Consider the following 23,486-nt stretch of genomic DNA (forward strand, 5'->3'; position numbering starts at 1 on the left):
GGGGCTGTCCCGGCTGCCGCAGGACAGCTCAGGAGGGGAGGGACTGACACATCCAGGCTGGGAATGGCACTGTTGTTTCAGCCTGGTGGGGTTAGGTGTCCTTTTATTTTTTGTGGGTTTTTTTGTTGGTTTTTTTTTTTTTTTTTGTTTTGTTTTATTTTGTTTTGTTTTGTTTAGTTCTGGTTTGCCCATTTGGCAAACCAGAAATTCCCAAATGGGAATTTTTACCCATTAGTTGCGGGGACAGCCTAACTGTGGGTACTTGGTGGGTGCTTGAGAAAAGACAAAGAGTGGCCGGGTCCAGGGGGGGAAGGGGACAGGAAAGGAGGGTGGGGACAGTTTTGGGCTGGTTTTCTTCGGCTTCGGGAAAAGACATTCTTTTTTTGGGCACGGAACTGTTGCAGTAGAGAGAAGGGAATTTCTCCATCACCCAGACGGAGCTGCTGCTTCTTCTCCTTCTTCCCTCTTTATTGGTGGCCTCGCACCCCCTGTCCTGCCGGGACGTGTGGCAGTGCCAGGCACCGCCGTGGAGCTGCTGATCCACCTCATCCACCAGCCCAGGATCTCAGCTCATCCCTGCTGATCCACCTCATCCACCAGCCCAGGATCTCAGCTCATCCCAGCTGTTCCACCATCCCGGGATCTCAGCTCATCCCTGCTGTTCCACCATCCCGGGATCTCAGCTCATCCCTGCTGTTCCACCATCCCGGGATCTCAGCTCATCCCTGCTGTTCCAGCTGAGTGTTCCTCAGAGCCCTGCAGGAGCACCGGCACTGCCCGAGGGGGTTTGTGAAGCAAAGCCTCTCCTCCATCCCTTCCCGTCTCAGCCCAGAAAGCTCTCACGGGCTCCCTGGTTCTGTTTCCTTGCTAACGCTGTAGTTATTGTTGTTTGTTTGCCTGGTTATAAATATTAGTAAAGAACTGTTATTCCTATCCCCAGATCTCTGCCTGAAAGCCCCTTGATTTCAGGATTATAATAATTCGGAGGGAGGGGGTCTGCATTCTTTCATCCCAAGGGAGGCTCCAGCTCTCCCTAGCAGACACCTGTCTTCTAGAACCGAGACACGGCCTTTTCGGGCTTTTAATTTGGTCTCCTTGCATATCCAGAGTGAATCTACTGGAGCGTGTCCAGGGCAGGGAACAGAGCTGGGAAGGGTCTGGAGCCCCAGGAGGGGCTGAGGGAGCTGGGAAAGGGGCTCAGCCTGGAGCAAAGGAGGCTCAGGGGGCCCTTGTGGCTCTGCACAAGTCCCTGGCAGGAGGGGACAGCCGGGGGGGTCGGGCTCTGCTGCCAGGGAACAGGGACAGGAGAAGAGCTCAGGCCTCAGGCTGGGCCAGGGGAGGCTCAGGGTGGATATTGGGGAAATTCCTTTCCAGACAGGGCTGTGCAGCCCTGGCAGAGCTGCCCAGGGAGGTGGTGGAGTGCCCATCCCTGGAGGGATTTCACAGCCACGTGGATGTGACACTCGGGGACACGGGTTAGTGGTGGCCTTGGCACTGCTGGGGATGGTTGGACTTGGTGGCCTGAGAGGTTTTTTCCAGCTTCAGTGACTCTGATTCTGTGCTTTGCTCTAGCTCCCAGCAGCTGCAGGCAGAAGATGCTCTTGTCTCAAAGGCTCCAGCAGCAGAAATGCCAGTTCCTAACCAGGACGAAGGGATGAGGAGAGTGGAGGGGCACCCTGATAAAGCAAACTGCTCAGTATTTACTATTCCCAGTGAAAATGTGTCTCAGAAGTTGTGTGTGCCATGAACCAGCTCTCCTGAGCCAGCCCTGGGTGTCATCCCCCTGCTCTTTGAGCCTTTTCCTTACCCCTGAACCTGGCACAGGCTGCCCAAGGAGGCTGGGGACCCCCATCCCTGGGAGTGTCCCAGGCCAGGCTGGATGGGTTTGGAGCAGCCTGGGATAGTGGAAGGGGGTGCAATGAAATAGACTTTAAGGTCCCCCCCAGCCCAAACCTTGTGTAATTCTGTGTTTCTATGATTCCACAGCTCCTGCAAATGAGGAATGATGTGATGTGCTGCATGAGACACGTCAGCTCCCAACAGTGAGGGAGGGTCCCAGCCCCATCCCTCACCCTGGAGGGGATACCTGGCTGCAGAGGTCTCTCCCCTGGATCTCCATCCTGGTCTTGTTGGGATCACTGCTGGGAGCAGTGGGAGGGAAGCCCCTGAGCCCCCAGCCCATTTCCCTGCACGCTGCCCCGAGTGCCCTGCTCTGTCCACTGCCCCTGTGCCCCAACCTCGGTGCTCCCTGCTCTCTGCCCACCCTCTTTCACTGTTTGCCTGCTGCAGATGGCAAGCAATCCTTCCTCAGGTACCTCTGGCTTGGCCAAACTAGGGGAAAAAAAAAAAAAAAGAAAAAATTTCTGGCTTAAGTCAGGAAAACCATAAGTTTATGTGTTTATATTTAACAGAGAAATGGGATTATCAGAGAAATCTGAAACAGCTTCATTTGCCTTTAGATTCAAATAAAATAATGGCAAAGTGAATATGAGACTTGATCAATAAGGTATAAAAGGGCAGGAATGTAATTAACAGCAATCAGTGCTTGTTTGGGCATTCAGCTTCCCTGGAGACATGGAATTTCATTTTCTGATGCATCCACATGGGGTGATAAAGTTACCCCAAGCCTGAAAAAAGTTACCCCAAGGGTTGATGCAACCAGAGTATTTTTTATATTCACCACATTGTGATATAGAGCTCATTATGTCACAAACAAATTAATAAATAATAAGTAAAGCAGCTGCTGGTGGACTTTGGCCAAGTGCAAAATCTGACTCCGATCTATGTCTCATTTTCTGTGGATTCCTGGAGAGGCCCTGCAGGGACTGGCCAGATGCTGGCTCTGATGTTGTGATTGGTATCAGTTGTGTAAACTCAGGAATAAAATCATTGCTAATGAGGTTTGTGGCTGATGCAGAGACACTGATTTAATCGAGGTGAGCCAGCCCTGAGCCTGGGGGTGCTTGGTGCCAGCCTGGGGGTCTCAGTGGGACCTGCAGCCCCTGCAGGGAGGGGACCTGGTGGCAGCACGGGCCCGGTGTCCCTTGGCCAGCTCCCAGATGCTTCACTCGCTCCCCAGGGAGACAGAGCCGGGCGTGGGGCCAGCAGGGCTGGAGTGGTGCTGGCCACCAGGAGAGCTCCTGCTCCTGCCCCCAGGGAACACCAGCACTGCCCAGTCCCTGGGGGACACCTCTCCCCCTGGCCAGCTCCTTCCCAGTCCCTCCTGAGCAGAGGGGAGAGAGAAGCAGCTCCCAGGTGATTTTTGGTGTCCTGAAGGGGCAGAGGGGGGTGATCACACAAGTCCTTTGCTGTGAAAAACGAGACTTTGGTCCCAGAACTGTTGGTGATCAGGACAGGCTCCTTGAGCGTGTGCTGAGGGAATGGGAGGCCATCAGGTGACTTCAGGTGAGCCGTGGGTGACACCTTGACCTCAGCAGAGTGGCCTTGGCCCCGGCTGGGACAGGAGGGGGGGAGCTTTACTGAGAGATCTCTTTCAGCATTTATGGGGTTAAATACCCTCTGCCCCCAGCTCTTCCCTTGGTCTGGGGAGTCAGGAAGAGCAAATCCCAGTCATGGACATCTCTGGATTGTGAGCAGCATCTGGGGATCTCTGTGCATCAGAGCAAAGGAGGGGTCTGGAACATCTGCTGGAATCCCAGCTCTCTCTGACAACGTGAATTACCAGATGCAACGGGAACAAAGTGTGGATTTTCTGTTTCTTCAGACAATGCTTACATTTTGAAATGGTGTGGGGATGGAGGGGAGCAAACTGAGCTGGGGAGAAGAGGAAAACAGGCTCTCCACGTTGAGGTGAGGAGGAGGAGGATGCCCTGGCACCACCCTGAGTGCACCACACATCCCTTGGAGGGGGTGGAGCTGGCACAGGGCTGTCTGATTTCCAGAGCAGGTTTCCTGGAGAGCTCCATCCTTGCAGACAGCTGAGACTCAGGCCCTTGGCTGACACTGACTGTGCCAGCAGCTGGACCTGAGACACCCCTGGGTCCTGTCCAGCCTGCAGTGCCCCACAGTTCTGTGCCTGTGAGTCATTGTTATGGGTCAGCTTGTGCCAGGTGTGTTCAAGACCTGTAACACTCAAGTTCTGTCCTGTTTTAGTCTCAGGAAGTGCAAGGAACAGGCTGTAAGGGCAGCTGGCAGTGGCTCTGCCCCAGCTCCCATCCCCTGTGTCCTGATGGGCGTCCTTGGCATGGGGGAGTCTCATCTCCGGGCCCCCAACCCCTCCCAGAGCTCAGCAATTTCTGCCTGGTAGACAGAGATTGTTTCTGTGCAGCTTCTCAAGGACTGGGGAGTATCCAGGGGATGCTCTGGCTTAGAATCCTGGAATGGTTTGGGTTGGAAGGGACCTCAGAGGCCACCCAGTGTCACCCCTGCCATGGCAGGGACCCCTCCCACTGTCCCAGCTGCTCCCAATGTCCAGCCTGGCCTTGGGCACTGCCAGGGATCCAGGGGCAGCCCCAGCTGCTCTGGCAATTCCATCCCAGCCCCTGCCCACCCTGCCAGGGAAAAATTCCTGCCCAAGATCCCAAGATCCAGCCCTGCCCTCTGCCACTGGCAGCCATTCCCTGGCTCCTGGCAATTCCTGCAGCCCTTGGCCCCAGTCCCTCTCCAGCTCTGTTTTGGGGTCAGTGTTTGAAAAGACATCAATGAAGTGTGGTGAGGAGGAAGGCAGAGCAGACATTATTCCAGCACTGGAGAAAACACTTGTTCTCTACAGGGTACATAACATTAACTTTTAAAGAGCTGTTGAGGCATCTTCATTGGGGAAGTCTCAGGAGAAAACATCTGATGCTGAGGATTGTTTAATGCCCTCGAGAAGGATGAACTGGAAGGATGAAGGGAAAACAAAGCCAGACTTATTCTGATTAGAAATAAAAGCCTTATTTTGAATGAGAATAATTAACTGCTGTGAGAGGCTCATGAGAACAGCAGTAGATTTCCCAGCAATTACTATGCCCTCTTCTCCATGCCGGTGTGGAGAGGGGAAGTTTTTGGGTACAAAGTTGTTTTCTCAGTGAGATCTTTAAAGGACTGAGAGGTGTCCTGGTCTCACACCTGGTGTGGCCCCCAGCTCTACTCCTGTGCATGTCTGCAGTGTGAAAATCCACAGCATTTCTGAGCTGTCCCTGCCCGTTCTCCTTGGAGGGGCTCTTCTAAGCAAGGAGAGATCTCAGAATCACAGAATCTCCTGAGCTGGAAGGGACCACCCAGGATCACCAAAGCCCAGGGAACACTGAAGTCCAGGTCATCAAAGTCTCTACAATCCTCCTGGGCTGCTTGAGCCCTGCTGTATTGACCTTCCAGCAGCCACCAGTGTCAGTTTTCATCTGTTTTTCCCTTAAATCTTCTCCTTTTCACACAGGACTCTGTGACCTGCAGGAGAACACCACCCAGCATTGGAGTTTTATGGACACAGCACTCGTTTGTAGCAGTCAGAGTTCTCAGAATGGGGTGCAGGGCCATGTGGACAACAGCAATCACTTTCTGATGGGCAAATCTGCACTGAGCCAAAATCCCAGGGTCTGAAAGGACTCCATAGTTTTGCAAGACCACTCAGAAGCAGAATTCATGACTCTTTTCCATACACCTTCCTGTGAGCATCACCAGCTGTGGTTCTTCCATGAGTGAATAGAAAATCAATCCCAGGAGCACTGACTAAAGCCCATTTCAGAGACAGAAGAATTCCATGTGGCTTTTGAGAAGCACTGGTTCAACTGAGTTATTTTAGCTTTAATTAAGTTGACATTTGTTGATATGTGGGTGCAGCAGGTGCCAGGAGGAAGCGCCCAGTGCTAACATGAGAGGTCAGGAAATAACTTGTTTGTTTCCTCAGTGAGAAATTCCTTCCTGACTCATGGAATCATGGAATGGTTTGGGCTGGAGGGATCTCAGAGGCCACCCATTCCCAGCCCTGCCATGGCAGGGACACCTCCCACTGTCCCAGCTGCTCCCAATGTCCAGCCTGGCCTTGGGCACTGCCAGGGATCCAGGGGCAGCCCCAGCTGCTCTGGCAATTCCATCCCAGCCCCTGCCCACCCTGCCAGGGAACAATTCCTGCCCAAGGTCCCATCTAAATCTTCCCTATTTTAGTTTAAAGCTGTTTCTCCTTGTGCCATCCCATCACCTGTCACTGATCTGGAGGGAGGGCTCCAGCCAGCAGTGATGGGAGGGTGGTGGGGACGCTGCCACCGCTGTCCCCAGCAGCAGCAGGGCTGTTCTGGCAGTGAGGGGGATGCAGGGGCTGTTGTGGGGACAGGGAGCATGGCAGGGGTGTCCTGTCCCCGCTGGGTGTGCCAGGGGCTGTGCCCAGTGCAGCTCTGGGACCAGCAGCACGCGCTGGGGCGCTCAGGGAACAGACACCGCCCCAGCCCTTGGGAGCTGCCTGGGCCACCAGCTGGAGATGTGAGCCAGGCTCTCTGTGAACGGATCAGGAGATTTCTGATGGAAAGAAAACTCTTGTGATTTAGAAAATTGATGTCAGCATCAAATATCCTGAAAGCTGTGAGTGGAGCCTGAAGAAATGGGGTGGTCTGCTCTGCACCTGGGTTTTTCTGGTCCTCCTGTGAACACTGGTTTGGGGATTTTGCAGGTGAAATTGAGCAGTGACCTGGGGACCGTGAAGACTTCTTTCCACACAGCACACAAACAAGAAATGAACCATGGGTTGGTGAGACACATTCGCCTCCTTTAGGTTTTCTTTTGAAACAAACACACTTTCTCTCAGCTGGGTAAATATTTGTTCTGCTGATGGTGCTGGAGGGTGTCTGCTCTGGGAACAGGGAATTAATTGAACATGGATGCTGCCAAAATATGCCATTGCTGGAGCCCATGAGAAGACAGGGGTTGTGCCCAGGTGTGGGGATGCAGGGCTGGCAGCAGAACCCCAGGAGCACCCAAAGGCTGGCTGGGGTGTGAAGTTCCAGGGTGTTTTACATCCTTGAATCCAACTTGGCAGGATGGGGGATTTACTGAACCAGGAAAGAAGGGTCTGGAGCAGCAAGGGAGGTTTTCAGGGGGCCTTGGCCATGGCAGATTGCAGGTGGCTGGGTGAGGTGGTTGTCTCAGGTGGAAATAGCCCAGGAGTCCCCTGAGCCCGCATTTCCCATGTCGTGGTTCTCCTCTGCCCCACAGACGGGGCTGCCTGGACCCAGCCTTCTCCATCTGTTCCTTTCTACAGTGGCTGGGCTTCAGTGCCCACCCACATTCCCTGGCACTGGCTCCTTCCCTGGACAGCTCCAGGGACTCGTCTGTAGCCTGGCCAGGACAGCAGGTGTCCTCTGCCCCTGGAGAACACTGACTGCTCGCTGATGCTGCTGCAGCACCGGGAGCTCCGGGCCCCCTGTGCCAGCCCTGACTGCAACACGGACAGGCATCACACATATTTTGGATTTTTTTGGATTAGCAGTCCGAGTGGAGAGGGATTTTTTACAGGAGCAGAGGGTGAGAGGACAAAGGGAGTGGTTTTACACCAAAAGAGGTGAGATGTTGTCAGCAGATTGTTCCCTGGAAGGGTGGGCAGGCCCTGGCACAGGTGCCCAGAGCAGCTGGGGCTGCCCCTGGATCCCTGGCAGTGCCCAAGGCCAGGCTGGACATTGGGAGCTCCTGGGACAGTGGGAGGTGGCAGGAGGTTGGAAAGGGATGAGCTTTAAGGTCCTTTCCAGCCCAGCCTGTGTGTGGTTCCATGGTTCCTGTAATGCCTGCAATCCTAACCAAACCCGAGCACTCCTGCCCCGGGGGTTTAGGGGTGCTGAGTCTCACCACTGCTCTGGTGGAATTATTAGCTTTATAATGGTCAAAACCATCCTGTGTTTCTCCACTGGGGTGACACTCCACTGGAGCTTCATTAGTGCTGGAATGATGCAGCCTGCAGGAAATGCTGCCTGCAGAGGGATGGGCTGCAGCACCAGGCATGGTGAGATTCCTGGGGGCTGGAGGGAGGGGTGGTCACGGACACAGGGCCCGGGCATTCACAAAGTCGTGTCACGGCTCGGGACACACCTGAAGGTCATCTGGCTTCACCGCCTTGCCATGGACAGGGACATGTCACCCTGCTGCCGTCAATCCAAGGAGGGATCCTGAGCCCCCAACTCTTCCTCTCATCCCCTGGAGCAGCCGAGCCCACAGACCTCCTCTCGCATTCCCGCAGGGAAACTCTTCCAAATTCCTTTTACCGAATTAATCACCAAGAGCGCTCTGCATAACAATAATTATTGAAACCAGGGATCGCTGTTTACGGGGACTCGCTCTGTTCTCGCCCGGCTGCTCGGCGCTCCCGGTGTCGGAGCGCTTTGCAGGACTCCTCGCTCCTGCCCGTGTTCCCAAGCCTGCTGTGCCCTGCCGTGGCCCGGGGGTCGGTCCCGTCCGTGCGGGGGTGCCCTGGGGGGACACGGAGCCGTCGGGGGCTCCGGGCGGGCCCGGGGGGTGCTGCGATCCTCTCTTGATGCGCTACAGCAGGAGGGGAGGCGCCCGGGGCGGCTGGAGCTGCCGGGGGGACACGGAGGGGCTGCACCGGGGACACGGAGGGGCTGCACCGGGGGGACACGGAGGGGCTGGACCGGGGGACACCGAGGGGCTGGACCGGGGGACACCGAGGGGCTGGACCGGGGGGACACCGAGGGGCTGCACCGGGGGACACCGAGGGGCTGGACCGGGGGGACACCGAGGGGCTGCCGGGGGGACACGGAGGGGCTGCAGGGGGGGACACGGAGGGGCTGGACCGGGGACACGGAGGGGCTGCACCGGGGGACACGGCGGGGCTGGACCGGGGACACGGAGGGGCTGCACCGGGGACACGGAGGGGCTGCACCGGGGGACACGGAGGGGCTGCACCGGGGGACACGGAGGGGCTGCAGGGGGGGACACGGAGGGGCTGCACCGGGGACACGGAGGGGCTGCAGGGGGGGACGCGGAGGGGCTGCACCGGGGACACGGAGGGGCTGCACCGGGGACACGGAGGGGCTGGACCGGGGGGACACGGAGGGGCTGGACCGGGGGACACCGAGGGGCTGGACCGGGGGACACGGAGGGGCTGCACCGGGGACACGGAGGGGCTGCAGGGGGGGACACGGAGGGGCTGCACCGGGGACACGGAGGGGCTGCAGGGGGGGACACGGAGGGGCTGCACCGGGGACACGGAGGGGCTGCACCGGGGGACACCGAGGGACTGCACCGGGGGGACACGGAGGGGATGGACCGGGGGGACACGGAGGGGCTGGACCGGGGACACGGAGGGGCTGCACCGGGGGGACACGGAGGGGCTGCACCGGGGGGACACGGAGGGGCTGCACCGGGGGGACACGGAGGGGCTGGACCGGGGGACACGGAGGGGCTGCAGGGGGGGACACGGAGGGGCTGCACCGGGGACACGGAGGGGCTGGACCGGGGGGTGCCGGCCCCACCCGCCGGGGTCCCGGGGGAAGCGGGGCTCCCCGCAGGCCGGGGTCCCGGGGGAAGCGGGGCTCCCCGCAGGCCGGGGTCCCGGGGGCGCTGCGCTGGGCATTTGGGGCCGCAGGCAGCTGTGGGGAGCCGAGGGGCTGGCGAGGAGCTGCTCCCCGTTCAGCGCAGCCGGGGCACGGCGCTCCCTCCATCCCTCCCGAGCAGGAGAGGCACCGAGAGGCACCGAGCCCCGGCCGATGCTCGGGGGCGATACCGGCACGGAGCTCCCGCCCCGGCCTCCTCCGTGCGAGAGATCCGCGATCTGCTGCTCCGCTGCGGGGAGCCGGGAGCCCCGGAACCCCCGTTCACCGCTGCCCTGAGCCCCTCCCGGGCCGGGAGCTCCGAACCCTCCTCCCCCGCAGCCCCGGAGCCTCCCGCTCCCATCCCCGCAGCTCCGCACAGCCCGGAGCCGCTGGCCGGGGATGCCGCCTGTGCTCAGGTAATCGCTCTGAGCTTAAAGTAACATGAAAAGACTCGAGGGAAGAATGATCCGAGGAGCCGCCTGGGCAAAGCTGCATTAAAAAGTTCATTAATAGAGTTTTATAGCGAGGATGGATGATGGAGGAAAGGATCTGGTAGATGATGGAGGAAGGGGTCTAAAGCTGAGGGACTCCTTCGGTGCAGAACTCCTGGGTGCACTGAGATTCCCCCCTGGATCTCTGTTTATTTGCAGTCTAATATTTGCATTTTGCCAGAGAGGCCGAGCTGTTGGCATGGCAGCACAGCTGCCAGCTTCCAGCGCTAGTAGTATTTTTTCTTTTAACATCTCACATCTGTTTTTGTTTCATGCAATATTTACACGAAACTGATTTAAAAAATTTACAAAATTGGTTGTAATTATTAGAGAATAGTAGTTATGGTTAAATATTACTTCTTCTTTTTCTTATAGAATCAGGTATTGTTTTGATTAATTTTATTTTAAAAGATGATCCACTGTCATATTGTGTTTTCCTGGACACTTTCTTGGTTCAGGATATTTTAGACATGAAATGGAGTGTGAACAGAGAATCCAATCTGTTGTTGAAGATACAGCTGCTTTTTCATACACAGAGTCAATATTTTGGTGTGCAACAGCATCTCAGTTTTTCAGCATTTATACCATTTCTTCCTGTGTTACGGATAATTCCTTATGCTTTGAGGTTTTGAGATGTGAGTGTTAATGTAGGAGCTGCTGAAAACTGTCACATCCCATCTTAATTTGTGTGACTCTGGGTCTGATTCAGCCTCTGGGGCTTTTCAGGCCTCTCCAGGGCAGCAGCATCTCCCTTCCTTTGGCTGGAGGGACAATTCCATCTCACACAGGTTTTTTCCTCTGACACAAAGGTCTTCCCAACTGCCTGCTTAAATTTTAATTCTGCTAGATTTGCTCTGAAAAATGCTGTAAAGCAAATTGAACTGCGTTTCAGAGCTAGCAGGGGAGGGAGAGAGAAGTTTGGAGATAAGGAACATGGGCAGCCAGCTTCAAGCCCGGAGTTAATTTTGTTCTCTATCCTTGTGTGAGCCCAGGGGCCCTGGAACTCCCCATTCTCGGTGCCTGGGAACATCTTGTTCATCCTGCAAACACTTGACCATTCCTCTCTCATTGTCCAACTTCTTCCTTCTACTCTGGACTCACAGGACACAGAAATATCACAGTATTCATGCAAGAGGAGCTGATTCTGTCTGTAGTCACTCTGCTTGAAGGGGCAGCACTTGGAAGAAAGATGTGTAAATGTTAAGGTGACGTGGGGAGGAGATCTGGAGGTGTGTTTTTACAGGCAGCAGGGTGTAAGGACACAGGGCAGACCACGGGGCTGCCTTTGTGCCTGCGGCTCTTTGCAGAGCAGAGCAGGTGACACGGGGCGTTTGGTGTTGCTGGAAGAGCTCAGGCACTGAAGTAACCGTGTTCTGTGTTATCCTCTGCCTTTGCTTTCAGGTGAACATGCCCCCGTCCAACCTGAGCAGCCTGACACCAGACACGTTCATCCTGACCGGGATCCCAGGCATGGAGCAGCTGCACGTCTGGATCTCCATCCCGTTCTGCTGCATGTACCTGGCAGCGCTGCTGGGGAACGGCGTCCTGCTGTTCACCATCGGGACGGAGCGCAGCCTCCACCAGCCCATGTTCCTCTTCCTGTCCATGCTGGCCCTCGCTGACCTCGTGCTCTCCACCACGGCCGTGCCCAGGATGCTGGCTCTGTTCTGGTTCCAGGCCAGGGAGATTTCCTTCGGTGCCTGCCTGACCCAGATGTTCTTCCTGCACTTCACCTGCCTGACGGAGTCGGTGATCCTGCTGGCCATGGCCTTCGACCGCTTTGTGGCCATCTGCTTCCCGCTGCGCTACGGGGCGGTGCTGACCCCGTCAGCCGTGGCCAAAACGGGGCTGGCAGCTCTGCTGAGGAATTTCTGCATCATTTTCCCCTGCATCTTCCTGCTGAGGCGGCTGCCGTTCTGCGGGCACAACGTCATCCCGCACACCTACTGCGAGCACATCGGCATCGCCCGCCTGGCCTGCGCTGACATCTCGGCCAACGTCTGGTACGGGCTGGTGGTGCCTTTCACCGTGGGCGTGCTGGATCTGATCCTCATCGCCGTCTCCTACGGCTTCATCCTCCAGGCGCTGTCCAGGCTCCCGTCCAGGGCTGCCCGCCACAAGGCTTTGCACACCTGCGGCTCCCACCTCTGCGTGCTGCTCCTGTTCTACGTCCCCGCCGCCTTCGCCGCCCTGACGCAGCGCTTCGGCCACAACATCCCCCCGCAGCTCCACATCCTGCTGGCCAACCTGCACGTGCTGTTCCCTCCGCTGCTGAACCCCGTCGTGTACGGGGTGAGAACGCAGCAGATCAGGGACAAGGTTGTGAAGGTGTTCAGCCTGCCCAGAGCGCGGGAGTGAAGGTGATGGTGCCCAAAGGGGACTCCAAGCTCCCCGCCCTGAGTGCTCTTCCAGGCAACGGCCCAAGGCTGCTGCCCCTGTCAAATACAGAACACCCGACATCCTCACAGCCCCAGCTTTGTGCAAAGTGCGAGATAAAGGCAGAAATCAGCATCTCTGACTGGCAGTGGAAGGAGGGGGATCCAAGGAATGAGAACCTACCCCAGGTGCGTCACCTTTGGGCAATCCCAGAGCCCCAGGCTCGTGGAGCAGCTGGGGTGGAAAGGGACCTCCAGAGATCAGCTCATCTGACCCCTGCTCAAGCAGGTTCCTCAGGCAGGCTGCACAGGATCACAGCCAGGTGGGGTTTGACCATCTCCAGAGAAAGAGGCTCCACAACCTCCCTGGGCAGCTGTTCCAGTGCTCAATCACCCACACAGAAAAGAATTTTTCCTCATACTCAGATGGAATTCCCAGGTAAACCCCTGACAAGGAGGAGGTAGGTGGAATTCCACTGTGCTGTGGCAATAAATCTGGACTCAGGTGGAAAGGCATAAAATGAATGTGTTCTTCTGAATGACACATGTATAATGAAATTCATCTTAGCGATTTATTCTTCATTAAAATTCATAGTTCTGAAAAATCTCCAAAAGGAATAATACAGAAATAAAACCGTGTTGCACTTCAGCATTCATGGGGTGTCTTTATTCCTTAACTGTATCATTTGACCTTACTTTGAGTAAACATGTCAGTGAAAAAAACATTCTTGAAAAAAATCACAGAATGGCATTGAAGCAAATCGTTGCTATCAAATCCTAAACACGCTTTTGTTCCAGAGTAGCTGCTTTCCTGGAGCTCAAAAATCTCCTGGGCATCAGTTTGGAACAGCAACCGGAGGCATGAGAGCAACATCCCCCAGAGCAGAGCTCAGCGCTGGGCAGGGCTCCCTGCTGCAGGAGCCGTGTGAGCCAGCACGTTACTCTCCCTAAAAATAGCCCCAAAAACATCTAATGCCGTTCTGAGATGGAACACAAGGATTTTCTTTCAGTGGCTTGACTTCATTTCTTGTAGCTCAGAGGTACCCCAGGGCACTGTTATTGTGTGAGGGGAGGGTGGGTGAGAGGATGAGCTGCCTGTCCAAGGCTGGCTGGGAGACACCGCCCCGAGCCCTCAGCCAGGGCTGCTTCCCGTGGCAGCCTCGTGTATAACTCACTGTTCTCTCTCCACAACGTGTCTTGAATTCCTTATGCTTTATCTCTCGTTCCATGGCAGCAACAGAACGTTCCAGCTGAAATCCCCCGGCACCTGGAGGCAGAGTCCACACACCTGACAGTTTCTGAAGGCAGAGGGACACAGGCGGTGTTCATTCCTATTTTGAGTGGCATTTATTCTCATTCTGAGCTGCAAAAATGAGCTCAGTGATTTGCCTAAGGTGTATCAAGCCTCATTTCAGAAGCTAAATGGATTAAGGTGTTTTTTAATGGTAAAACGCTCATTTTCTAGACCCTCAGTTGCAATCTGAGACCTCAGCAGGTTCATCCCCTGTGCCTCAGTGCAGGGGTCATTGTTGATGATGTGCCTCACTTTCACCCCCAAAGTAAAAGGGGAATTGCTGCTGCAGTCATGGCCATGGTGGGGAACATTGGGACCAAAAAGGTGCCTTGGAAATGAGAAAGGTGCTGGAGTGCAGAGCAAGGAAGCAGAGAGAGATTCCTTGCTGTGTGTCCCAGATGTAAAAACAAGCCCAGCTCTCTCAGTTCCAAAACCTGTCAAGTTTCTACTGGTTCTTGACCTTGACAAATTTCTGTGCAAAGGCTCCAGCACAGCCAGAAAAGCTGCCAGGGAGAAGGAGACCGATGCTACAACGCTTAAAACCAGCACATTTACAGCATTTCCCCGTTTCCCTGTAAAACACACACGGTGCAGTTCTTTTGGCCAGGAATCACTGATTCTGTAGAGTTCTGAGGTAAGCAACAAACCTCACTTTTGCTTTGGTTTCCAGTGTTTGAGTTGCTTTAGGTCAGAGAGGATCTCTACAGCCCCTTCCAAGCCCCACCATCCTCTGATTCTAAACCCTAAAACCATTTGTGTTTAATTTATACTGAAACTCTGCTATCTGCCTATAAAGCACAAGAAATCTTTGTGGTGTGTCACACCTGGGCTGATGTTTTGCTGTGGGCTTGTCTCAGGGGTGTGTGCCCTGTCATGATCCTTTAGGGGAGAGGAAAGGAGTGATTTTCTGGGCAGTGAACACCACCTTGCTGATCAATAAACCCCTCTGAAGGGGGCTGGAGCTCTCACTGCCAGCACAGCACGTCCCTGGCCTCGGCAGCAGCCTTGGCAGGAGGGACCCTGCAGGGTCAGGGGAGTGGAGTGAGGGGTGGCACCGAGGGTCTCCTCAGAGGGACCCCACAGAGGCTGGAGCAGCACCGTGAAATGTCCCTGGGACACACTGGGGTCACCTGGGACACACTGGGGTCACCATGGACACATTGGGGTCACCTGGGACACTCTGGGGTCACCTGGGACACACTGAGATCACCATGGACACACTGGGGTCACCATGGACACTCTGGGGTCATCTGGGACACACTGGGGTCACCAGGGACACACTGGGGTCACCATGGACACTCTGGGGTCACCAGGGACACTCTGGGGTCACCAGGGGCACACTGGGGTCACCATGGACACATTGGGGTCACCAGGGACACACTGGGGTCACCATGGACACATTGGGGTCACCATGGACACTCTGGGGTCACCAGGGACACTCTGGGGTCACCAGGGACACTCTGGGGTCACCATGGACACAGTGGGGTCACCAGGGACACTCTGGGGTCACCATGGACACTCTGGGGTCACCAGGGACACACTGGGGTCACCAGGGCAGTGAATTAATGCAAATGTGCTTCCAGCCATTCCTGCTGGGGCTGGGATGGACAGAGATCCAGACTGCAGTGAAATCCAACCCTCAGCCTTCATTTGGCCAGTGGATGCCCCCAGGGCTGCCAGTCCCAGCCCCTCGGCCAGTGGCCCTCGCTGTGGGGAGGCAGAAGCACAAAGCTCAGACACTGATTTTATCGCTCCTGGGATATTTTCTGTGGTGGTTTCCGAGCTGTGGCCGTGCCTCAGCCCCCCCTGTGCCACAGGGTGTGCCCATCCTGCTGCCAGCCCTGGGCCAGCTCCCACCAAAGCCAGCTCTGTGGCAAACGGGGTCTGGCCCAGGGCTCCCTGCCCAGGGCAGGAAACAGGAGAAGAGATTCCCAAGGTGCTGCTCTCTTCTCCCGGAACAGGGGCAGAGGAACCAGCCTCAGGCTGAGCCACAGGAGGTTTAGGTTGGGTGTTAGGGAAAGTTTCATCGCTGGACAGGCTGCTCAGCTCTGGCACAGGTGGAGTCACCTTCCTGGAGGGATTTCACAGCCCTGGGGATGTGGCACCTGGGGACAGGGTCAGTGCTGGCCTTGGCAGAGCTGGACTCGATGGTCTCGGGGGTTCTGACCCGGAATTCTGTGATGCTGTGGGGCCTCAGTCTAATGGAGAAGGTTTCATCGTGACCCCAGAGGCTGTGCAAGGGCAGCAGCCACCTGGCCTGCAGTTCAACACCAATTCAGTTCAGCTGGAGCAAGAGAGCTTTCCCCTTCATGCCTGGAGCTCACCAGCTAAGGATGTGCTGCCTTTCACATTTCAGACAGGGATTTTCCGTGGTGAGGGACGGACTTCAGGGACCAAACCTTTCATTCCACTGGCTCCCCTGCAGGGGACCTTTCTGAACCTCCCAGGCCAGGTGCAGAGAGAGTGAACACACATTGCAATAGACCCTGTCACATTCTTTTGAGGCAACAGAGAATCCCAGACTGGTTTGGGCTGGAAGGACCTCAGAGCCCACCCAGAGCCCCCCAGCCATGGCAGGGACACCTCCCACTGTCCCAGCTGCTCCCAATGTCCAGCCTGGCCTTGGGCACTGCCAGGGATCCAGGGGCAGCCCCAGCTGCTCTGGCAATTCCATCCCAGCCCCTGCCCACCCTGCCAGGGAACAATTCCTGCCCAAATCCCACCTAAACCTCTGCTCTCAGTTTGAAACTGTTGCCCTTGTCCTGGCACTCCAGCCTATGTAAGAAGGACACTCGGACACTCTCCTGCTTTTTATGAGCCCCCTTTTCATGACAGCAATAAAAAATCATCTTATGCTAATGAAGTGTTTCTTCCAGAATTAAGAGTTGCTCATCTCTGTATGGAGAGTGAGTCACTGTGACTGAGACATCTCTGAGAGACACCTGGAGCAGTTCTGTCCTTCCAGAGGAGCTGCCAGAGCCCGGCCAGCCCCACACCTCCCACCCTGGGGAGCACAGCTGGGGCAAAATTCTGATGGAAAATAAAGAAACATAAAGAAATATAAAGAAAAAATTCTTCCTCGTGTGGGTGGGACCTCAGCCCTTGGAAATACAAAACTTGGATATACCCAGAGCTCCTTCTTCAGGCTGGAAGCTGTTTACTTGCAAGGACATGACAAGTTTCAACTATAAAAACTTGTTTTCCATTTTGAATTTCTATCCCTGATAATCCTGACTGAGAACTTCCCAGTACAACCTTCTCAACCCTCAGAAAATCTGTGTGCTGCCTCTGAAGCAGAGGGGCTTAATAAAATAATATAGAAATATAGAAATAATAGATATAAAATAATATAAAATATGAATATCAATTAAATATAATTAATTATATATAATTATATTAAATTATAAATAATTAAATATAAATATAAAATAATATATTTTATTGTTGCCATAATATTTAATTTTATAAATTGCCCAGGTCCACAGCAGTGGATAATGAACACTCCACTGACTATTTTACCATTTTCCCTGGTGTCTCTGGGATAAAGTATCCATGAAGGAGAGACAAATTTAGGCAAAAACTTCAGGGAATTTATCCATTTATCAGCTGCCTCCATAATTTCGAAGTTCCCACAGCAATGTTGGTCATTTTGTAAAATACTGCTATTTTAGAGTCATGATTAAAGCCCATGTGTCCATCCAGCAGTGAGTTTGGCTTTCTCAGTTCCTCTGATCCAGGTTTTGTCTTGGGCAGGTGAATGACTCAGAATGACTTCTCTGAGGATGTTTCGAGGTTTTTTTTTCCCAGTAATTGTGAAAGTTCTGATCCACAGAACTTACAACTGTTCATCTGATAGACAGGGATTGAATAATGTCTTGAGAAAAAATGCAAAAAAACGAAAATAAAATAAAAATGAAAAAAATAACATGAAAATAATGGATAGAAATTTCACCTAAGATACCAGCAGAGAGAAAGTCCAGGGAGAACCTGGCTCAGTGAGTTCAGACACTGTGAGAGTTGAAAGAAAAGCTGAATTGATCCAAGCCTTGTCCCCAGTCCTGTGTGGTGGCGACGAGGGCTCTGCAGCCTCTCAGTGGCTGCAGTTCCACAGAAATGGGATGAAATGAGGCACCGCTGCCTTGCAAGGCTGAAAATAAAGACAAATGACAAATTCTTTGTCTGAAGCTGAGAGCAGAAGTTCTTTGGACAGGAAGCCCGAAGCCCACTGCAGGGGTTTGGTGGGAAAATGGGTCATGAAATTCCCCTGGGAACGCGACGCAGGATGTCAGAACAGATCACAGCCATCCGCTCCAGATCCAGGATTTTGTAACTGTCCTGTAGCTAGGAACAAACCCCACATGAATTAACACAGTAATTAGAACAGAGAGAAGGGACCAAACGCTCTTTCCATACTTTGCCCTTGAGTCCCATCAGTGAAACCTCTGAGCAGCGACGTCAGCTCTGCCCTCGGTGCCAAAACCTCGCAGCGCTGCCGCGGTGCTTTGGGAACGTCCCAAATGGCACCTCCCTGCTTTCTGCCCCCCTCTTCTGGAAATGTCCCCAAACCTGCGTGCCCCAGGCTCAGTTTGGGCTGTGGAGAGGAAGTCCAAGGCTGGCTGAGACACAATCAGCCGGTAAATCCACGGTCAGTGTCTCCTGAGGCCTGGCTTTGGCTGGGGGTGGCTGCAGCAGGGAGATGCTCTCAGTGCTGTCAGAGATGTCACTGCTGTCACTGCTCACTCTTCTGGCTCAGCTGGTGGTGTCCTGTCCCTGGAAATGTTCACAAAAACACAAAACCACGTGGCTGTGGCACCTGGCCCGTGCTGGCAGAGCTGGGTTGATGGCTGGACTCGGTCACTGTGGAGATCTTTTCCATGATTCCGATTCCCATCCCTAACCCCTTGTTATAAATGGATATCATATTATTGGCTTTTTGCAAGTATTATAATGAATATTATATGTATAAGATTAGAAAATTTAGCTGTAATAATATAGTCTTCTTTATCTCTGTTATTAATGAAACTTAGAAACAGTGGTATAATACATGTATGTTAAGCTATGACATAGCATTAAAACAAAAACCACTTTTGTTTGTGTAACCCAAAGACTGAAAAAGAGCTGGAGATCTTTTTTTCTTTTGTAAACTATCTTATCCAGATGAAGACAGCAGTGACCAGAACTCTGGGGGGAGGAGTTTATTGCATTTCTGGTATCAGGGAATGTAAATCTCAATGGTGCCAAGAGGATTGATCTATTGGGAAGGGGGCAAGAGAAAACTAAACAGAAGAACACCAAAGATCCTGAGAAGAATGTCTGAATATGTGTGAGAATTTATGGATATGTAGCAGGGTTCTGTTATTAAGGGACAATCCTTTGTCAGTAAGGTGTGCTCTCTTGGCTGAATGCAGAGACACTCGGCTGTATCTGTAGACTTTACTTTATTTTTCCTCCTAATTGTCTTTTTTATTAAACTTTTAAATTCTATAAAAATTATGTGAACCTCGTTTTTCACACCCTCAGGGTTCCCAGAGTCTGGAAAGGCTTCAGGTCATCCACGCTGCCCTCCCATTTTTTAGGCTGTTAGGGGCAATAAACAGCATTTCAGATGAGGCTTCCCAGGGCCTGGGCAGCTCCTGGCACCAGAAGCAGCAGCCCCTGGGGCAGAACCTGCTCCTGTGGAGGATGCAGCAGCTCAGGAGCTGTTTCACCCTGGCTGGGTGAAGATGATGGTGAAGGACTCCCCCCTTCCTGGCCCCAGGGGACCCCAATGTGCTGTCACCTCACACTCAGTGCTGCTCCAGCCCCCTCCAGGCAGATCTCTGTGTGTCCTGGCTCTGGGATGGGGGTGCTGTCACCCCTGGCGAGCTGGAGAGCCCCAAGGAGCCCTGGGCTCCCTTTGCTGGCTGCTGCTGTGCCCTGCGCTGTGCTCAGGTAGCAAAAAGCACCTGGAGAGCACAGGGGGGTCCCTTCTCTGCCAGCCTCCATCCATCTGAGCCTCTGCTGCTTCCTGAGCCAGGAGATCTGCTTTGTGGGGAATATTCTTTAATGCATTTGTTTTTCCTGGGGATTTCTCTCACCACTGAGTGAAGCCTCTGCTGACTTTCGGTGTTTGCAGTTTGCTCTGACAAAATGTTCCAAAGATTAATCCAGCTGAGGGAGAAATGCCTCCTGTAACTGGTTTTAAATTTGCCACCTGCTATTTTATTTAATGCAGCTTAGCTCTTGCATTAAGGGAGAGCAAGCAATTAGACCTGAGTGATCTCTTCCAGCCACCCAGGATACCACAGAGCCTTTCTCCAGTCATTCCTCTTCCAGGCTGGAGACTCTGGCTTCACCCACAGCTTCCTTCATGGAAATTATTTTACACTTCTTGGTTGTGCTTGTTGTCTGCTCCCAAAAGCCTTCTACTCCCCAAGAGGAGAAATGGAAGGTGAGAGCATCTGCCTCATCGAGTTTTCAGATCAAGACTTTTGTGGCTTAAAGGAAAGAGAAAGGAGCTGTGAGAGATGCAGCACAGCTCCGGTGGTTGATGGGCACAACAGCAAAGCCTGAAGCTCTTCAGGCACTCCCTGATGGGCCATCAGGAAACTCCAGCTCAGCTTTGGAGAGGGGCAGCCTGGCCTTTAGGGCTGGGACAAAGCAGGACACGATGGAGGGGAGGATTCGGGATATCTGAGTCCTGCTGGACGCTGCAAAGCCGCCAGAGGAAGCCTCAGGAGAAGGCTCAGCGCTGGGAGAGGGGTGCTGGGAGGACAGAGGTGGGGCAGATCCAGGGGTGAGGCACCCAAAGGGCTGAATGCAGCCACGGGGGGGTCAAATACTGGAGCAGACCCTGGGATCCATCCTGACCGCTGTGTCAGCAGCCCAGCAGCGGCTGGAGCTGGAGACAACAGCAGGAGGCAGCAGCAGTCCAACAGCAGTGGTGACAGCTCAGTGACAGCTCGGTGACAGCTCAGTGACAGCTCGGTGACAGCAGTGACCCCCTGGCTCCTGGGCATTGGGGTCTGTGGGCTGAAGGCTGCAGAGGCCATGGGAAGAGAGCCATGGTCAGAGCAGTGTCCCCCAGCAAGTCCAAGGCTGTGCCCTTCCATGTGCACCTCCCCCCTGGGCTGCCACTGTCCCCCAGCTCCAGCAGCCTCCCCACACCACAGCTGACCCCAAATCATCACTGTCCCCAAATCATCACTGACCCCAAATGATCACTGACCCCAAATCATCACTGACCCCAAATCATCACTGTCCCCAAATCACCACTGACCCCAAATCATCACTGACCCCAAATCATCACTGACCCCAAACCATCACTGACCCCAAATCATCACTGACCCCAAATCACCACTGTCCCCAAACCATCACTGACCCCAAACCATCACTGACTCCACATCCCAGCCGCCTCCTGCGCAGCAGCCACTGGCTCCTCTGAGCCCTCATTTTGGGCACTGTGCTCCTGGACGTGTTTTCCTGGACAACCTGCACAAACCCACCATTTCTGGTGTGGAAACCATTCAGATCCAGGAGAAATCACTCCACTGAGAATGGTTAAAATGATTAAAATTAAATGATTAAATGATTAAATGATTAAATGATTAAAATTAAAATTAAAATATTTTTATTCCTAAGATATTTCTTTGAGCGCTCCCTTCCTGCACTAAGCCCTGGGTCTCCATACAAAGACACTTCTGATGCTGTTTTGCAGTGGTCTTCACTCACTGTGGTGCAGGGAAACAGGCAGAAACCTCTTTTGGGATTTGTCAGGAGCCTTTCTAGACTGGACATTACCCTGTGTGCTCTCTCTGCCCATTGACATCCACCAAACTGAACTTCCACTGGAGTTTGTTTTTCTCCAAAGCTTTTGCCAAAACATGAGTCAGCTGAATGCTGAAAACCCTGGAGAATCCAGCACATTCCTGATGTGGGTAAACCTCACCTGTGCAGAGCACACCTGTGGGAAAAGGGCCTTGTACCCTCACCTGGGAGTCTGGTGGTGCTGGAGGCAGGATGGAAAACAAAACAAGCCCAGGGAAATCCTCCTGTGGCTGGCTTTGAGCTCTGCAGAGGAGCCAGGGAGCTGCTGGATCCAAACACGGAGAGGAATTAAAGTGGCTGCTGGGCTTTGGGATTTGCAGCGCTGGGAACGGAGGGGAGCGTTGGGGTTCAGCATGAACAAACATCTCATCCCTTGTGTGGGGGAACCTTGGGACTGAACCTTGGGACTGAACCGGGATGGAAAAGTCAGATTTCTGTCCCCTGAGCCCCTCCAGCCTCGGCTCAGGTGTGTCTGTGCCTGGGACAGGCAGGGGGGGCTGGCGGCTCCGGCTGTGCCAGCACCAGGCTGCAGCAGCGCCGGGGCACTGCCCACCCCTGAGACCCTCCCTGATGTCCCCAACGCCGCTGGCACGGCCCTGACCCCTGGCTGGAGGCTGCTCAGTGTCACCTGTGACAGCGTCACCTGTGACAGTGCCACCTGTGACAGTGCCACCTGTGCCAGTGCCACCTGTGAGAGTGTCACCTGTGACAGCCTCACCTCTGAGAGTGTCACCTGTGAGAGTGTCACCTGTGACAGCCCCACCAGTGACAATCCCACCTGTGACTGCGTCACCTGTGACAGCGTCACCAGTGACAGTCCCACCTGTGACAGTGCCACCTGTGACAGCGTCACCTGTGAGAGTGTCACCTGTGCCAGTGCCACCTGCTCAGTGTCACCTGCTCAGTGTCACCTGTGAGAGTGTCACCTATGACAGCGTCACCAGTGACAGTCCCACCTGTGACAGCCTCACCTGTGGCAGCCCCACCTGTGACAGCCCCACCTGTGACAGCCCCACCTGTGACAGTGTCACCTGTGACAGCCCCACCTGTGACAGCCTCACCTGTGACAGTCCCACCTGTGACAGCCCCACCTGTGCACACCTGCAGAGCTCCCTCCCCGCAGGGCCCTGTCCCGTGTCCCCGCGGTGCTGCTGTGACACCCAGGGCAGGATGTCACCTCCCTGTGGAGCAGGGGTCTCGTGTCTGTTCATGTCCCATCCCTGGCACAGCCCCTCGGGCTCGCTCCGCCTGTCCCGGGTGTCCCACGCAGGACAGCGGGGACTGGAGGCTGTGCTGAGCCTCCCCGGGGTCCCTGTCACCTGCAGGGGACACAGATCTGCCTGTGGAGCCCCCGAGCCACAGAACCAGGGAATGCTTTGGGCTGGGAGGGACCTTCAGGATCTTGTATTGGAAGGTAAAGGCTCCTCTTTCCCCAGAGGCTGCTGGCACTGCCCAGGCTCCCCAGGGAATGGGCACGGCCCCGAGGCTGCCAGAGCTCCAGGAGCATCCAGGGATGCCCAGGCTGGGCTTGTTGGGGGGTCTGGGCAGGGCAGGGGGGCACTGGGGGATCCTGGGGTGGTCCTGGAGGATCCTTCCAGCTCGGGCTGTTCTGTGATTCTGTGATCCAGTTCCATCCATCTGCCACGGACAGGGGGAACACCTTCCACTCCCCCTGGCTTCCTTCAGGAAAATCCCAGATGGCGCCTGGCACGAGGGGATAAACAAATCTCTTAGCAGAGCCCACTGCAATTGTTCCCAGGCTTTTCTCTTTAACCACATTCCCATCTTGGAAACCAAGACCTTTACTCTTCCTGGAAAGTCTCACCCTTCTAGATTGTTCTGAGGCTGGGCTGGAAGTCCCAGGGTGTTTCTCCTCCTGGAGGGATGGGTGCCCGTTGTTCCACCCAGGGAACAGCCAGGTCCCAGAGCTGGGGGTAAGGGCTGGGGAGCTGGGGCCGGTCAGCAGAGCCAGGGACATGAGCTGGGCCAAAGAGATCCAAGGAGAAAACAGAGAGTGTTTGGATGGGAGATCTCAGCCAAGAGCAGG

General features: G+C 54.6%; 1 protein-coding gene and 1 long non-coding RNA gene across 3 annotated transcripts in view; one reads left to right on the forward strand and one right to left on the reverse strand.

Annotated features, from left to right (window-relative positions):
- Positions 1–129: 129 nt before the first annotated feature.
- The window catches only part of LOC131588532 (uncharacterized), a 45,244-nt gene continuing 21,887 nt past the window's right edge, over positions 130–23,486 (reverse strand). The window contains exon 2 of the long non-coding RNA XR_009279604.1: positions 130–588. This is a non-coding gene — a long non-coding RNA (uncharacterized LOC131588532). The remainder of the gene's footprint in view (positions 589–23,486) is intronic.
- On the forward strand, positions 6,395–13,600 carry LOC131588398 (olfactory receptor 52B2-like). Of its 2 annotated transcripts, none has more exons than XM_058857281.1 (2): positions 6,395–6,743; positions 11,366–13,600. In XM_058857281.1, the coding sequence occupies exon 2, from the start codon at positions 11,372–11,374 to the stop codon at positions 12,320–12,322; it is 951 nt and encodes a 316-aa protein (XP_058713264.1). In that variant the 5' UTR covers positions 6,395–6,743; positions 11,366–11,371; the 3' UTR covers positions 12,323–13,600. The 2 variants fall into 2 exon arrangements, with proteins under 2 accessions (XP_058713264.1, XP_058713260.1); XM_058857277.1 differs by lacking the exon at positions 6,395–6,743 and adding an exon at positions 9,886–11,193.

Source organism: Poecile atricapillus, chromosome 1, assembly GCF_030490865.1.
Source record: "Poecile atricapillus isolate bPoeAtr1 chromosome 1, bPoeAtr1.hap1, whole genome shotgun sequence".
Classification (NCBI taxonomy): Eukaryota; Metazoa; Chordata; class Aves; order Passeriformes; family Paridae; genus Poecile; species Poecile atricapillus.

Excerpts from the sequence above, each read along its gene's own strand:
- LOC131588398 (XM_058857281.1), top strand. The coding sequence starts at position 11,372 with ATGCCCCCGTCCAACCTGAGCAGCCTGACACCAGACACGTTCATCCTG.